At 59.8% G+C, this 15,853-nt stretch overlaps 1 protein-coding gene across 2 annotated transcripts; it reads right to left on the bottom strand.

Moving 5' to 3' along the window:
- On the bottom strand, nucleotides 1-14,578 carry MTG1 (mitochondrial ribosome associated GTPase 1). 2 transcript variants are annotated; one of them, XM_044240786.1, is made up of 11 exons: nucleotides 14,428-14,578; nucleotides 13,194-13,258; nucleotides 10,500-10,604; nucleotides 8,294-8,374; nucleotides 7,727-7,783; nucleotides 7,293-7,383; nucleotides 5,894-5,955; nucleotides 5,331-5,427; nucleotides 5,010-5,091; nucleotides 1,031-1,143; nucleotides 1-644 (listed from the first exon to the last, which is right to left on the bottom strand). In XM_044240786.1, exons 1-11 carry the CDS (start codon nucleotides 14,537-14,539, stop codon nucleotides 511-513), a joined length of 999 nt encoding a protein of 332 aa, XP_044096721.1. In that variant the 5' UTR covers nucleotides 14,540-14,578; the 3' UTR covers nucleotides 1-510. The 2 variants fall into 2 exon arrangements, with proteins under 2 accessions (XP_044096721.1, XP_044096722.1); XM_044240787.1 differs by lacking the exons at nucleotides 1-644; nucleotides 1,031-1,143 and adding an exon at nucleotides 3,884-4,803.
- Between the last annotated feature and the right edge of the window lie 1,275 nt (nucleotides 14,579-15,853).

Here is a 15,853-nt window from a genome sequence, read left to right as displayed (position 1 = left end):
TTGGCAAACAGACCCGTCTTTATTGCAGGACCCAGGGCGTTAGGAGGACCTAACACGAGAGCCCCGAAGCTCGGCTCACATCCTGACTGCTCTGGCTGAGACACGGGCCTTAACGCGTGGCGCACAGTGCTACGGCGCACAGCGGACGCGCCGCCGGCAGAGACAGGCCTTCAAACATGTAACTGCACTTCCAGCTCCGGAGAAAACATCAGCTTCTCCCTAAGAGGTACTCAGCAGGTGTGCGCCGCACAGGGACAGCTCCGGCATGTCAGCCGTCCCAATGTCCAGGCCCCGGGCACCGTGCCGTGACCAGCAGCGGGCCAGGCTGTGCGGTGGCGGCAGGTACAGGTTCCTTCCTAGAGACGAGACCCGAGTACCGTACGGGGACCAGCGTGGAGATTCTGGGAAAGGGAGTCCCAGCGTCAGCTTCTTGGGTGTGAGGGCTTGGGATATCCCAATCTCCGGTGTCGAGGGCCAGGCTGGGGTGAGGCCCCTGCCAGCTGGACCCACTCAGGGGGCTGCCAAGGGGAGGCTCTGCAGGACATCCCTGTCCAGCATCACTGGGCCGAGCAGCCCACTGCGGAAGGTCCGGAGGAAGTCTCGGGCTGCCGCGGGGTAGTTGGGCTGGATGACGTTCACGTCCCCTGAGAGAAACAAGACGGTCTGGGGAGGAAGGCCCCTCTGTGCAGGGCAGGCCCGGGATTCAGACGCACCCCTCCCTGCCCATCCTCAGGGACTGGTGGTAGGAACCGGTGGAGCTTGGGCCCCGGGGCATATTCAGAAAGAAACCGGAGTCTGGGCCATGGCACCCGGAACTCAGAGGCTCCCATGGGGTAGGACACAGGATGTACCCAGCACGAGGCAGGGCCACCCTGCCCTACTCTCCAGGCTGGACCCCGAGCCCCCTCCTCTGCAGCACCTCGGTTTCCAAAACAGCCACGTGTGCCCACCATGCCCTCCCCAACAGCCGCAGCCGCTCCACAGGCTGGTTGTCCAGGCCCAGCCCGGGGCTGAGGCCTCCGCATCTCACCTGTGCCTGTGAACACCTTCACCTTCTGCGTCTTCCCCAGCCTCACAGCCACCCGCTTCAGCACACTGGTGATGTCATCACAGGCCCCGTCCAGGCCGTAGTGCTGCACGTACCTACACACACACCCACAGTCAGGGAGGGACAGCCAGAGCTGACCTGTGCTGGGCCATGCCCAGCTCTAGCAAAGACCCCTCCCATGGTCCCCACCCTTGGCCGGCCATGGCCAGGTGCCCTAAGGCCAGCTTCCCCACAGGAGCCCGTGGCTGCAACATCCACCCCATTCCTAAGCAGGCCCGGGGCCTGGAGCCCTGGGTCAGCATGGCCAGCCACCAGCGGCAGCCGCACGAGGTCAGGAGCACCAGGGTCACCAGCAATCTCTCCAGTGGAGAAGGAAGAGGTGTGCCTGGCGTTTTCTGCAGCCCGCGGACCAGCAGACAGTGCCCACCACTGCTGAGAACCGCCCAGTGGCCCCCGTGAGCTCCCTGTCCCACCCAACTCCGGCTCTGGGCCCGATGAGGGAGGCCAGCACGGAGCCGGCACGGCCTACCCTGAAGGGCTGAAGGAGAAAAACCTCACCCACAGCCAAGCACCTGCCGAACCCCAGGGTCCGGGAAACTCTAGCCTGGACCGCCCCACAGGCAGAGGAGACAGTGGATCTGCCCCACGGTCCGCGTGGGGAGCAGGGCTCAGGCATGAGCAAAGTAAGACACGGACCCAGCCCCCATGTGGGCATCAGAGTGTCTGTCTCAGAGGGGGTCTGAACCCTGAAAACACAGGTCCCAAGTCCAGCTTCGGAGGGCGGCAGCCCCACAAGGCCTTCTGTCCTGATGATCTTGAGCGCCGTCCCCGGAAAGCACTCTCACTAACACAGCCGGGAGTGGCAGGGGCTCTGCAAATGCTCCAGAAACGCTGCACGACTGCGGCTGCCCAAACAGACTCCCACACAAATGAGGCAAAAAAATTAATTTGAAATTCAACCTCCATGCAAAAGAGAGTACCAGGAACTGGATTTACCTCCCCTGAAACAACCAAAGACACACAAAACGGTTTGCAAGGCACCAGGCATCAAGCTATGAAGAACGTAAACAGGGACCCGGAGCTGTCGTGCTTGGCACCTCGGGACCCCAAGGGGCCCAGAGGGCTGCTGGAGCACAGACACCACCAGCCGAACCAGAGAGAGCAGAGCTGCCCGCAGAGAGAGTGCCGGAATTCCGCCAGCCTCCGTATTCAGCAGATGAGGGCTCAGCGCACGTGAGAAAGGGAATCCTCCGAAGCCAGAGGCCGGGCGAGACCCCCAGCAGGACAGAGGGACACTGGCCCACGCTCAGAGAGCCAGGAGCAGGTGGATGGGACACAGGGCAGGGGAGGGCCCCATCCCACGCAGGGCAATGGCTCCAGACCGCGAGGCCTGGAAGGAACTGCTTCCGGACAATCGTCCCACGCGAAGCTCAAGGATTCGTGCAGAACTGGTAGACGCCCGTCACCCAAAGAGACAGAAGTCCAAACGCCCAGCAGCCAGGCGTCCACCACGACGCACGGACAGTGGGGAACAGACTCATCATGAGGAGAAAAGCCGAAACCACCCCGGACGTCAGGGTTAGCAGAGACGGCAGAGCGGTTTGTGTGACCACGGTCCACGTGTCACGGACTCAAGAACACAAACCATGTGACACGCACTGTGAGACACACACTGGGGACGCGAGCAGAGGGTCAGACACGCAGGGGCACAGGCGCGTGGCCAACGCGCGGGCATCAAGTCCTGACGACGGGAGAAGGCAGACGCTGCAATCACAGGAGGAAACTGTGGTCGAAAATCCGAGAAAAGCTACGAAGCCACAGATCCGAGAGCACAACAAACTCTCAGGTCAAGGAGAAGAAAGCCGCGGTCGTAAAACCGCTGGAGGAACAGAGACAGACATGACCCACTACTCAGCAGAAACTGGGGTGAGAACAGGGTGGGCCAGCCTCCCCCCAGTCCTGGAAACAGCTGTCCATGGAGCCTATCACGCTCAGTGCAAGTATCTCTCCAAAACGAATGTGAAAGACGTCTCTGAACCACCGAAATCTGACCGCTCAGCGGCAGCACAGGCGCTGCAAGAGGCTGACGGGAAACCGCCGCCAGAGGACCGCGCCCGGAGCCCGGCCTACGCCAGGCAGCGCTTGGCGCCGCGAAACACCAAGCATCGGATCGACAGCTAAGGTCGGTTTCTTACGCTTGAGGTCTCCGTAAAAGCCAAACGGTGCAGCTCAGGGTGACAAGACACATCCCAGTGGGACACGGAACAGCAGAAGCAGATGCAGCGAGGAACGGAGACGCACCGGCGCGCTCTGGCGGCGCTCAGAGCTGCTCCTCACACACCCAGGCAACCCCTCCGGGAGTTACAGGCGACAGGCTGACGGAGGGGGCAGAGGGACATCGTAACGTCCAGTGCCTCCGAGAGAGGGACGGGGGGAGGGAGAGAGGCAGACGGATGCCGACAAGAGGAAAGGCAACGGACAGATGGAACAAAACAGCGAGACAACACATTTGGGTTTTTTAAGATTTTATTTATTTGAGGGGCACTTGGGTGGCTCAGTCATCAGGAGCCCACCTTCATCTCAGGTCACGATCCCAGGATTCTGGGATCGAGCCCCGCATCAGGCTCCCTGCTTGGCGGGAGCCTACTTCTCTCTCTCCCTCTGCCCGTTTGTGTTCCCTCTCTCGCTGTGTCATAAGTAAATAAAATCTTTTTAAAAATAAAAGGTTTTATTTATTTGAGAGAGTGTGAAAGACAGAGCAAAGCAGTGGGAGAGGCAGCAGAGACAGAGGGGGAAGCAGCCTCCCGCCGAGCAGGAGCCCCATGCAGGGCTCGATCCCAGGACCCCGGGATCGTGATCTGAGCCAAAGCCAGATGCTTAACAACTGAGCCACCCAGGTGCCCCTATAAGATGACAAGTTTAACCCGACAACAATAATCACATTACGTGTGAATAGTGCAAAGACTTACAATGAAAAACAGAAATGGTCAGATTGGATAAGAAACAAGACCTCACTGTACACAGCCTGCGAGAAACACATTTTTAACAAAAAGACACAAAGCGAAAAGTGAAAGAAGAAAAGGGTCCCGCGTTAACACGAAGAGCGGCCGCCGCGTCCCCGCCAGACGAGGCAGATGTCCGAGCAGAGAACTGCCAGCACCAAGGCGGCCCTTCTGAGCCACGAGGGCATCAAATCCGGGGGGACAGGAGGACCCGCAGACGGTCCCCTGCACCTCCCAGCACAGCCTCGGAGTGCGTGAAGCAAACACACAGAACCGCAAGGACAGACAGACCAGCCACGGGCAGAGACTTCAGTACCGTCTCTCGGCGCCTGGTGGCAGAGACAGAAGGAAAGCCGGCAAAGCAGAAAGAAGGAAACAGGAAAGATCGAACAGTGACCAATGAACTAAAAGACAGAAAGACGACGGAGAAAGTCACTGTGACCGACAGCTCTTGGTAGAAATCACTAAACTGACGAGCGTCCGGGGCACTGAGGTCCTCAACGCGACACAGGACGTCCAGGGAACTCCCGGCTCCCCGCACACTCCCCGCAAGAACAAACGGGTGCATCCGTCTGTACCACAGAAGCCGGTGCGGCGGCCGCCGGGAAGGAGCGACACGCCGCGACACGGAGCAGGCTGGGGGCTAGCTTGTCGAGCGCAGGGAACCACACCGTGGGACTCCGTTCCTAGCACATTCGAGGACAGGACGGAAGGCCGACGGCCGCCAGTGCGGCACCGGGGTCAGGAGACCGTCTATAAAATGGGAGCAGGAGGGTAGGGAGGAGCCGTCCCCAGAGAGCGCGAGAAATTGGGGGTTTCCTGACTGTGTAAGAGTCAAGCGCGTCACACTGCACAGAACGCGCAGAGTTTACCTAAGCACACGTGAATGCTGCTGTTTTCCTTAATGTCTGTCCAGGATGAGTCAGGACGGCCCGCCCAGCCCCCGACCCCGCACTCACCCAAAGAGCCGGTGCCTGTTGAGGGTGTAGAGAAGGTAGTCGGCCAGGGTCTCCTCCCCCACCAGGTGGTCCAGCACGGTTCCTGGAAGCAGGAGGCCAGGCTGAGCCCTGCAGATGCGCCCGGCATCGGCACTCAAGCGACCCCTCCCTGCTCAGCCTGAGACGCTGTGGCTCCCGGCAGCCCGGCCTCAGCGGTAAGCTCTCCAGGCCTCGGTCTGGGGGGTGAGCGCAGGGGCCGGCCCGCCTCGGCTGGCCCACTTAGAGCAGGCACGACCCGTCAGGCCCGGCGGCAGGAGGGGCGCTGAGGGGGCCCTGACTCACCACACAGGGCCAGCTTCAGGCCTATCTCCACACTTTCAATCCGTGGGGACAGCACCCCAGGAGTGTCCAGCAGGAACAGCAGTGGCCGGTCACACACCTGTAGACACAGAGGGCAGTCGGGCCAGCCGCCCTCTCCAGGTGCTCTGCTGGGTGGCCCCAGAGGCAGGCTGCTAGGTTCTGAGGCTCTGAGGAGGTTCTGGGACCCCGTCCCAAAGGGTTCGTCCTCTTCAGGAAGCTCTCAGCTTCCCCACACCATCAGTTCCCACTGAGTTTGGAATATAACTCTGGCCACAGGTTCTCCTCCCAGGGCGTAAAGGGCGCGTGTGGACAGGCCGAGCTAACCTGGGGAGAACAGGCCACCGAGTGACCTTGGGCAGGTGCTCGGCTCTCTCCTCCATGAAACGGGGGTGACAGCGCGCCCTCCCCCGGGTTTGACGTGAGGGCCCCGGTGTGTGGCACATGGCGAGCACTCGGGGGGAGCAGAGTGGAGGAGACAGACCACCCCACAGCCCTCGGGAAGCACCAGGCGTGTGCGCGGCACTCAAGGCAGCAGAGCCCCCTACCTGAATTCTGGACATCACAGCTCTGGTGATCCCGGGCTCGCCGCCGACCCTGGTAGCTTTTCCTGCAGGACGGAAACGGGCCGTCAAAGGTAGCCACACACGAGGCCTGGCACCCAGGCTACAGGGTAAGAGATGATACCCACAGAACCCTACCAAGGTCCACAGGGGCTTGGGATCGAGTCAACTCCAAACCCGCTCACAGCAGTGACTCGTCCACCAAAACTTCTTGCCAACACCTGCCCAGGGACCAGCAGGCAAGCACCTGACCGCGAAGGTCCCACGCCAGCTGCTGCCTCCAGGACCGACCCCATGCCTGATACCAACCCTGCACCCTGCAAGTCCGTCCCCACAGCACTGCCCGCGACAGGCCTGTGAGCTGAGTTCCTGTCCAAGGGACCCAGACAGCTCCAGAGTAAAGAGATCCACCTGTCTGCCAGGCGTGCGTGGAAAAGCAATTGTGGTCCAGAAACCCACAGAGTGTGGCTCAGCCTTGGAAAGAAGGCGGCCCTGCGGCAGCCGCAGGACAGACCCGAGGACATCACGCTGACCACTGGCGCGGGCTGCACCACGTGAGGTCCAGACAGAAAGAACATTACTGGTGCCCAGGGCTGGTTAGGGTTTGTTTAAAGACATCCCGCTGGAGACAATGGAAAAGCCCAGAATAGTGGGATGGACGGACAGCACTGAATATACTTCATGCCACAGCATTTTTAAAAAGCTATAATTTAAAAAAAATAAACTTAAAAGAACAGACGGTTTGCCGAGTCTACAATGAGGACCAAAAACACCGCCTGCAGACTCCAGTTCAGCGGCACCGGGCTGGGGTCCGCACCCGGCAGCGCGCGCGTCACGGCTCTGGAGAACAAGGCTAGCTCGGCTCTGGCGCTAACCCTGAAGCCTGAAGCTAACCCTGAGCGCCACAGAAGCACGGCGGGCAGGCGAGCGGAACGGGTGCGTCGGCGCAACCCTGACACCGGGCGAGCCCAGTCGGGAGGTGCCCAGCAGCTCCCGGAGGCCACTCCCGAGCCGGGAGGAGGCAGAGTTCCGGCTGGAGGGGGGCCCTCACCAAATGTCTCCTGCCTGACATCAGGTCCCACGTCTGCAGTGGCGGCCTGGGACCTCGGTGAGGACAAGACCGCCGCAGAGCAGAGAAGTCATCCCCGCGCCAAACACCAACATCCCACATCCCACGTTCGGGAAAGAAGATACATTCAGTATAAAACGGGTAAGGATGACTCTGTGCCACCCCTTAACCTCACATCGGACACTTCACTGGGTCCTTTCAGGGCAGAGACAACCCCGAGGGGCCGTGAGGCTCCGGCTCTGGCCATAGTGTCTGTTGTCAGGACCGAGACAAGTGTTCGCGGGGAGACGGAGGCCACAGCAGCAAAGGCAGGACCTTTCCCGAGGTGCTGTCTCCTGAGTGCGTTGATGAGTGAGGACTTGCCCACGTTGGGGATCCCAATCACCATGGCACAGTACTCCAGGTTCTGCCAAGGCACAAGAGCAGAGAGTCAGGGGTCCACCCAGACCACCCACGGCCTCCTGTGGCCCATGCTGGGGAACCCACAAGCCGAGGTTTGTGATCAGGGGGAGGAAGACCAGGGTGGAGGCCCCGCCCGGCTCAGCAGGGCCACCCCACCCTTCCTGCTGCGAGAAAAAGAACACGCAGGGTAGCTGCCCCTGCCACCCCCCCGGCACCTGCAGCAGCAGAGAGAGAACCCCAAGGGGTCGTGGCCCAGCACAAGGACTGCTCAGCCACCGCTAGCCACTGAGCCTTGACCCCTCAGCAGGAGGCACCAGCCCACGGCCAGCCCGGGCACCACAACCAACCTCTCCTCGATGATAGCGGTAGCTGCCCTCAACCAATCCTCTGACCAGCGGTATGACCTGCAAAGCACAAACAGCAGACACTGGCCTTTTCTGGACTTCCGGGGTGGCCCGGGTCCAGCATCAGGGAAGCAGGGCTGTCCACATCAGGATTTAGAGTGTGCTGGGGCCCGGGGATGGGGGGAGGCGGTGACCTGTGGCCCATCCTGTCCCTCCACCATCAGTGAGTGGGTCCGTCCCCCAGCGGGCGACAGCTCTGACTGCAGCCACTCCAGCCGCCTATCAGCCAGTGAAATGATCCTCCAAACAGGGCTGCAGACACAAGGCCCCAGACCCTCCCGAAGCCTGTGGGAGCCACAGCCCCGAGTGCACGCAAGAGCCCGCTGCACCCCTCAGACCGTCCCAGGCTGCCCAGAGCCCACTTGCTCTCGCCCAGAGAGGAGCATGCGCCGGGCCCCCAGCAAACCCTGGACTGTCTCGAAATTCCGCTTCTTACAATAACATAAGCTGTGGGATTTCTTCAACGTATTTAAGCGAAAGCACTGGAGTGTGAAACAGAGAGGCGCCTACCTGCTTGATATTCTCATCCTTCACACAGTTGGTGAAAACAACATTTTTTAGGCCTTCTCCTTCTAAGTGTTGTATAATTTTCTGAAAGAGAATATTTACATTTTATACAGTCAGTGCAAATACGGGTGGTATACTATGCTAAAATCCAAGGATCTGAGACTGACCCCACCCCTACCCCCGCCACAGGCCAGGCTGTTCGCTGGCTTGGAGCCACCGCAGCAGGGTCTGGAGACGAGGCAGGCTGCGGGGGGCGGGGGGGGGGGCAGGTGGTGCAGGCACAGGAGCCCCTGGGAGGGGGGAGGGAGGGTTAGGGTTAGGGTTAGGGTTAGGAGGCCCTGGAAGGGCAGGAGGGAGGTGTCCCAGTCAGGGGCCCTTGTACTCCGGGCTCCAGCAGGGACGTGGGTTCAGCACAAACATCACCTGCCTCTCGGGACTCAGGACCTCCGAGTGCAAGGGGCCACTTCCAGCAGCAAACAGCCTGTTACACCCGAGTGTTCTGCCCAGCCCCCCTGTAAACTGAGGCATGACCCAAATCCAATCACAGAACATATCTGATGTTCTAAAAGGCCAAAGGTAACCTAAGGTTAATACGAAGTTACCGGTAGGAACCCTGTTTTTAAACCAGTATGATGACATTTGATCAGCTACCGACCTAAACATATGGTTGATGCCTAAAACAAAAGGTCACTCACTTGTTTGGGTTTATATTTGAGTTATTTGTTGGGTGATGCAGGTTAAGAGACAGGCCACAGCAGACACATCTGAAGCCACGCTTTGAAGTACATAAATTCACGACGGTGCTGACCCAGCACTCGAGTCGACACGAGGGGCGTCCACTCGGGGCCCCACCCCTCCTCTCCAGGACCTCTGCCACAGCAGCACCTGAGAACAGCTCCCAGCCCGGGGAGACCCCACTGTGGTCCTACGGTAGGTCACATCAGTGCCCAGCACTCTACAAAAATTAGCATTTAAGGGCAGAAGCAATCACTGATTAAGACTCAAACCTCAACCAATAAAAGCAAAGCTTGTGATTAAATGACTACATGTGCACATGCACTGAGACCGACAGACCCCCCAGCTCCTGGAGGGCCTGAGCTGCCCGATCTGCAGAGCGGGAAGGCTTGAAATGACCCCAGCTGCTTGCATCTGGCTGAGGGGTCGCTGCTGCTTGGATTTTCAACGAACAGAACTCTGGTGGCTTCCGTGTTGGATGTCTCCCTGGAAACCTTGACACAGAGGCTTGTGGCTGGGGCTTACGTAACTCAAACATGCCACGATCAACGAGGAAACCTGGACCAAGGGGCGCCTGGGGGTCTCGGTCTGTTGAGCGTCTGACTCTTGGTTTTGGCTCAGGTCATGATCTCAGGGTCCTGGAATCGAGTCCCTCACTGGCTCCCTCCTCAATGGGAAACCTGCTTCTCCCTCTGCTTCTCCACCCCCAATCCCGCTTGTGACCTCTGTCTCTCTCAAATAAGTAAACGAAAGGAAAGAAAAAAGAAACACTCCCTTTTAAAAACAAGAAAAGAAACCTAACGACATTCTGGAAACAAAGAGCGAACACTGACACCCTGACGGCAGCCGGGCTGCGACCCACAAGGCTTTGGTGCAGCCCTTTGGGCAGGAAGAGCAGAGGAGAGTGCTTAGAAACATGTCCAGACCTCCGTGTTTCTGAACTTCTGCAACACATGGGAAAGCCCTGTCCTCGGTCACCTGGTGCCTCGGGTCCCCGATCCTGCCTGCTTTGAAGAAGTGCCTTGGGGCCTCCCCACCCTTCAAGTTTCCAGCTCAGTGGCTATGCGGGGCTGGCCGGCTGGTGTGGGTGCCTGGGGCAAGCGTGGCCGTCACGGGAGACCTCTAGGTCAGTACCTGTGGCCTGAGCCTGTGGCCACCGGCCTCAAACAGCCCCTGAAATGTAGCTCACCAAAACGATGTAAACTGTGAACGTCGCGGCTGCGACAGGAGCCACATGTCAAGTGCTCCCTGCCAGGTGGGCCAGAGGCCCCACAGCCTGGCCATGTCCCATGGGAGAGGCTCCCTCGGTCTTTTGGACCTCTAGTAGACACAGAGGGAGGCTTGCGTGTGAATACCTCTGCAAACAAAGTGCTGTTTGCCGAAGCAAGCCCGTCCGTGGGAACCAACCCGCGCCCGTCTGCAATCCCAGACGTGGGAGCCCCGACGCGGACCGCGCCCGGACGGGCACCTTCACCTGCTGCTGCTTCAGATCCGCCAAGTCCATTTTGTTGAGGACCAGCACGTGCGGCTTAAGCCCAAGAGTTTCCTGAAACAGAGGATTGCGGCCTGAAAGTGGAATGTGGCAAAATTAAGGAAAAATCCCGTCAGTGCTTTCCCGGCCCATTAATTTATCTCATCCACCTTGTTACCCAGACTGACGCCACCTTCAGAAGGAAATCTGGAGAAGGAACTGAGCAGAGCAGGAAGCCCGGTGTCAGCCCGGCCAGCCAGCCCAGCCCCACACTCTTCACACTCCCTGCCGGCTGGGGAGAAGGACACCTTGTCGCCACCACGTTCCCACCGCAGACATGCAGGACAGCGGCTCCCGCGCGCCTTCCCAAACAGGAACAACAGGGCAGCCAGAAGGCAAAGGTCAGTGGGAGGCTTCAGAACTGGCTCTTTGTTCAGCTGCCAAGGTGCAGGAGTCCAGAATGAATGACGTGACCGCCCTACGGTGCGGCCAGTACTGCCCTAACCAGTCTATGTCCCACCACGGCCACCTCTGGTGACTGCCAAGGAGATGAGGGTCCCCCATGGAAACCATCCCTGAAGGTTCTGCCTCCTCGCCAGCACTGTCGGGCCCTTCCGCCCTCAGCCAGGGACCCTTAGGGAATCAGGACAGGTCCCACCTCCTGGGACCCGAACACAGGCAGAAGGACGGCCCCTAGTTATCCTCTGAACACCAAGCCGCTACCGCTGCTCCGTCTCCTACTGAGTCCAGGTGTGAGATCCCCAAGGCCTCCAGCACACCCTGGGTCTGGACACCTGTTAAGGGCTGTGCCCTCACCCACACAAAAGGACTTTCCACAAATCTCACTCTTCGCTCAAGGGTTAAGCAATACCAAAAGCCCAGACTCCATCCCAGGGTCCCTAACGCAGCCTAGGTCTCCTTGCCATGTCCTGGGAAAAAAGACAGAGGTCTAGAAACCAAAAGGACAGATGTCCACTCACTGCACAGTAACAACTACAGCTTTGTTGTTTTTGCTAATCAAACACAGGACTGCCCCGCGTGGGCTACCCTGTAAACTGACAGTAAATAAACTTGACATCTTGTTACACAAGTTCCAGAGTCTGAAATAGTGAGGACGGTCCCTCATCTGACATCCCTGAGCTGGTACAACTCTTACAGCAACACCTTCACCACATAAAGAGAACCCAAACATACTCAAATACAAGAAAAACAAGGTCTGAAAAGTACATTCGTTACTGAACAAGATCACTGGGTCTTGCCAATGCACACCTCAGGCCCGGAGGAAAACCCCCCTGGCCAGCACGCTTACGTGAGGCTTGCATACCTCTCCTAGAGAACCCACTGCTGGACTGGACTGGAAGGTCTGGGTGTGCCAGGCAGAGGCAGAGCAAAGATGCTGCCCTACACACCAATGCAGAGTGTCAAAAGACACAGGCCTGGACCCTACGCCAGAGATGCTGGTTAACTGGTCTGGAAAGGGGCCCAGAGCAGGACTTTTTCAAGCCTGCTGGAGAAACCCTAGTGTGTAGTAAGAGCGGAGAGCCACTGCTTAAGGGCCAGTAACTGAGAGGCGAGGGCACCAGCCTGGCACAGCAGACCCGAGCAGAGACCGGAAGGGGAGGGAGACGCAGACCAGGTAACATCAGGAATGCCTCCTGCTGCCTGAGCGCCACGCAACCCAGGACGAAGGGCCTCCTCTTCCCAGTAGGGTGCCGCACGCAGGTCTGGGAGAGTTGGGAGCAAGAGGGCTCACGACAGAAGCAAGTCCGTGACACCAGCTGCGTGTCCTGTAATTCCACTCAGCTCTAACACTGTCCACATGGAGAAAGAGTCAGATCCACAGGCTAAGGGCTCAGTCCCCACATGCCCCCAAGGTGCCTACCACAGTCCAGGCCATCACCTGTGCTTCTGACTCATGACCCCTCCTTGGAGTCAGTGAGTTTGCCAGAGTGGCTCACGGAACTCAGAGAAAAGTTTACTTACGAGATTCCTGGCTCGTTATAAAAGGACGACGCAGGAATAGCCAGATTCGGCCACATACGTACAAGTGTTGTGTAGGATGGAGCACAGAGTCTCCGTGCTCTTCCTGTGCCCCTCGGGCCGCCTGGGTGGCTCAGTCAGTTAAGCTTCCAACTCTCGATTTCAGCTCAGGTCCTGAGATCAAGCCCCGTATCAGGCTCAGCACTGAGTGCAGAGGCGGCTTGAAATTCCCTCTCCCTCTCCCCCTCCCAGCCCTGTACTTGCCTGTGTGCCACACCCCCCTTCTAAATAAAATCTTTTTTTTTTTTTTTTAATAATAAACATGCCCCTCTTTCTCTATATCCATGCTTGCCAACCCAGATCTCCAAACCTTGTCTTTTTAGGTCTTAATTGAGGCTTCATTATACAGGGCTGATTAATTAAATCATTGGCCATCAGCAATCAATCCAACCTCCAGCCCACACCCTCCCGAAGGTCAGTGGGTCCAGGGGGTGGAACCAAAATCTCCAACCGCAGGACTGTTTCACCGGCAACCAACCCTCAAACCGAGGTGACTTAGTGGCTTTCCAAGTCACCCCATCGACAGACCCCTTTATCCGTCTCCTCACTTGGGGAACACCCAGGGCTTTAAGAGCTCTGTGCCAGGAACAGGGACAAAGACCCAACATACACAGATTTCTTTTTACACGTCACAGGATCACAACCACGGAAGGATATCCGGGCGTCATGGACCTCGATGATACAGTCCACCAGCTTCAGGCTGCTCTGCATCTTCTTCAGCCCTGGAAAACAGAAGGTGCCTAATGGGTTTAAACAGGACAGGTTTAAGGGGCGCCTGGGGGGCTCAGTTGGTTGAGCGACTGCCTTCCGCTCAGGTCATGATCCCGGGGTCCCAGGATCGAGTCCCACATCGGGCTCCCAGCCCCATGGGGAGTCTGCTTCTCCCTCTGACCTTCTCCCTCTCACGCTCTCAAATAAACAAACAAAATCTTTTAAAAACAGTAGTAAACAGGATAGCTTTAATGACACGCCACCGCAAACCATCTGAGGGACCTGCCCAACAGGTGCCCCCTGAATGCCTCGTTCCCGGTCACTGCGGGGCCTCCGGAAAGGGACGAGGCCTGGCCTGAGGGGCAGCAGCGCGTCCGGGCCCCGCCCCCGGGGCAGTTAACCCCTGCGGGTGTGGGTCTCAGCTACAGAAGGGCACCCCCGCCTCCGCGACGCGCTGGGCCCTCCACGCTGCACGGAGGAGCCGCTGCCCAGGGATCCCCTCGGCCCCTCCCGCGGCCCCCACCGCCCCCGCCCAGGGGCCACACGCGGACGGCAGCAGCGCCCGCACCGCTCACCGCTCAGGCCCCCCACGCCGCCACGCCGGGGCCTCGAGGGCGCCCTGGAGCACCGCACAGCCCCACCCGCGCGCACCGCGGGAGCCGGAGCCGGAGCCGGAGCCCACCGCGGGACACGGACGTGCGCGGCTCCAGCCCCGTGCCCCGCCGACCCCGGCCCCGTGCCCCGCCGGCCCCGAGCGCGCGAAGGGAGCGGCGCAGGAGCGGCCACCGCGGCCGGACGCCGAGGGCTCCCCGACGGGCCGGTAGGCCAGGAAGGGCCTCCTAGGGCGGTCTGGCGGGACAGCGAGGCCCCTGCGCGGTTCACGTGCTGCGGTGACCACGCGGCTCGGAGAGGACCCGCCGCGGCCACGGCGCTTCGTCCCCAGCGGCCGAGCCGGAACGCGTCCCCGTGTGGCGGCGGGAAATACGGCGGCGAAGGGACCTGCGGGGACCCAGGCCACCCCAGGGCACCCCGCCGTCCCCCGCCGCCGCCCGCCCCACGCGCGGTCAGCCCGCGGAGCCAACGGTGCCGGGGCCGGGGACGCGGGCGGCCGGGGACGCCGGGGGCCGGACGCCGGGGGCGCACTCGCGGGCAGACGGACCCCCGCGCCGCCGCGCCTCACCCTTGGCCATGTGTCCCGGGAACCAGCGCGCCACGTCCCGACCGCCCAGGGGGAAGCTCTCTCGCCAGGCGGCCCCCGCGGCGCGGCAGAGCGCGGGCAAGGCCACCCGCATGGCGCCGCGTCCCAAGCACAGCGCGGCGCAGGGGGACCGCTCCCGCGACGGACCGCCCCGCCGGCCCCACGACCCGGCCCTGCAGTTCCGGCGCTTCGGGGGCCGCTCAGCGACTCGCGCATGAGCACTACGTGCCTTGGGCGGTGCGTGGAGCCCGGGGGCGGAGCCGCAGGGGGCGGGGGCGGAGCCGAGGGGCGGGGGCGGGGCTACCAGCCAACCTGGAACCTTGTGCAGGCCAGGGACTTCTCAGGGGTTCTCAGTTCATGGAAATTTTTTTTTTTTTAAAAGATTTTATTTACTTGTTTGTTAGACAGAGATCACAAGTAGGCAGAGAGGCAGGCGGGGGCGGGGGGGGGAGCAGACTCCCCGCTGAGCAGAGAGCCCGATGCGGGGCTCGATCCCAGGACCCTGAGATCGTGATCTGAGCCGAAGGCAGAGGCTTTAACCCACTGAGCTACCCAGGCGCCCCCTGGAATTTTTTTTTTTAAGGAATTCATAGATATATTAACGTTAACTACATTTTAAAATGTTCCTGAGTTCCTCCTCCTCTGTATTCGGAGCCTGTGACGCAACCCAGCCGTCCCCTTTTCACAAAATGTTCAAATACTTTAAATGTAGTCTATATATGTAATATCCCCCTTTTCTTTTTCAAATACGCCACGTTTTAAACAAAGCCTTCGGAAACGCTGACGGCGGTCCCGCTCCACGGTCAACACACGGAGACAGGGTTCCCGCGGTCCCCTACTCTGCGTAGCGTCAGGTTTTAGCTTTAGTTCTGAGTCCCAGCAACTCCTCCGCACACGGTGAGAGCGAGAGTGTTACTCTAATGGAGTTTCCGGGGAAAGCTGCTAAAATCCCAAACACACTTGAATTCTCAGCACAAAAATGTCACTACTGTGACCGTCTCAGCACGGAACATTCCCGGGACCGCGGAGGTGAGCCCTCCCAGGCGGCTCCCAGACCGAGATGATGGACTCAGGGGTGGAGTCAGACACCAGATGAGAATGAGGACGAGGTCCCAGCCCCCAGCCCGCCTCACAGAGCAGCCGTCCCACCAAGAGGGCAGCAGGTGCCCTGCTCACCTTTGTCCCCTGGGGTACAAGAAATGTCTCCCCAAGGTTGAAGAAACCTTGGAGGTCAACAACACAGAGGGAAGCAGCATCTCTCAGAGCCCTGGGACCACAAACCTGAAACGAAACCCTGTCGCATTCCGGATTTCCCATAGCTGACTGGCAGGTGTCCCACACAAAACACTCGAGTGACAGAGCAGTGGACACACATGCTGAACTCTGGGACAGCAGCAGGGAAGACCCC

The sequence above is a fragment of the Neovison vison genome, chromosome 2 (genome assembly GCF_020171115.1).
Source record: "Neovison vison isolate M4711 chromosome 2, ASM_NN_V1, whole genome shotgun sequence".
NCBI lineage: Eukaryota > Metazoa > Chordata > Mammalia > Carnivora > Mustelidae > Neogale > Neogale vison.
This window is presented reverse-complemented; position numbering and strand designations above follow the sequence as displayed.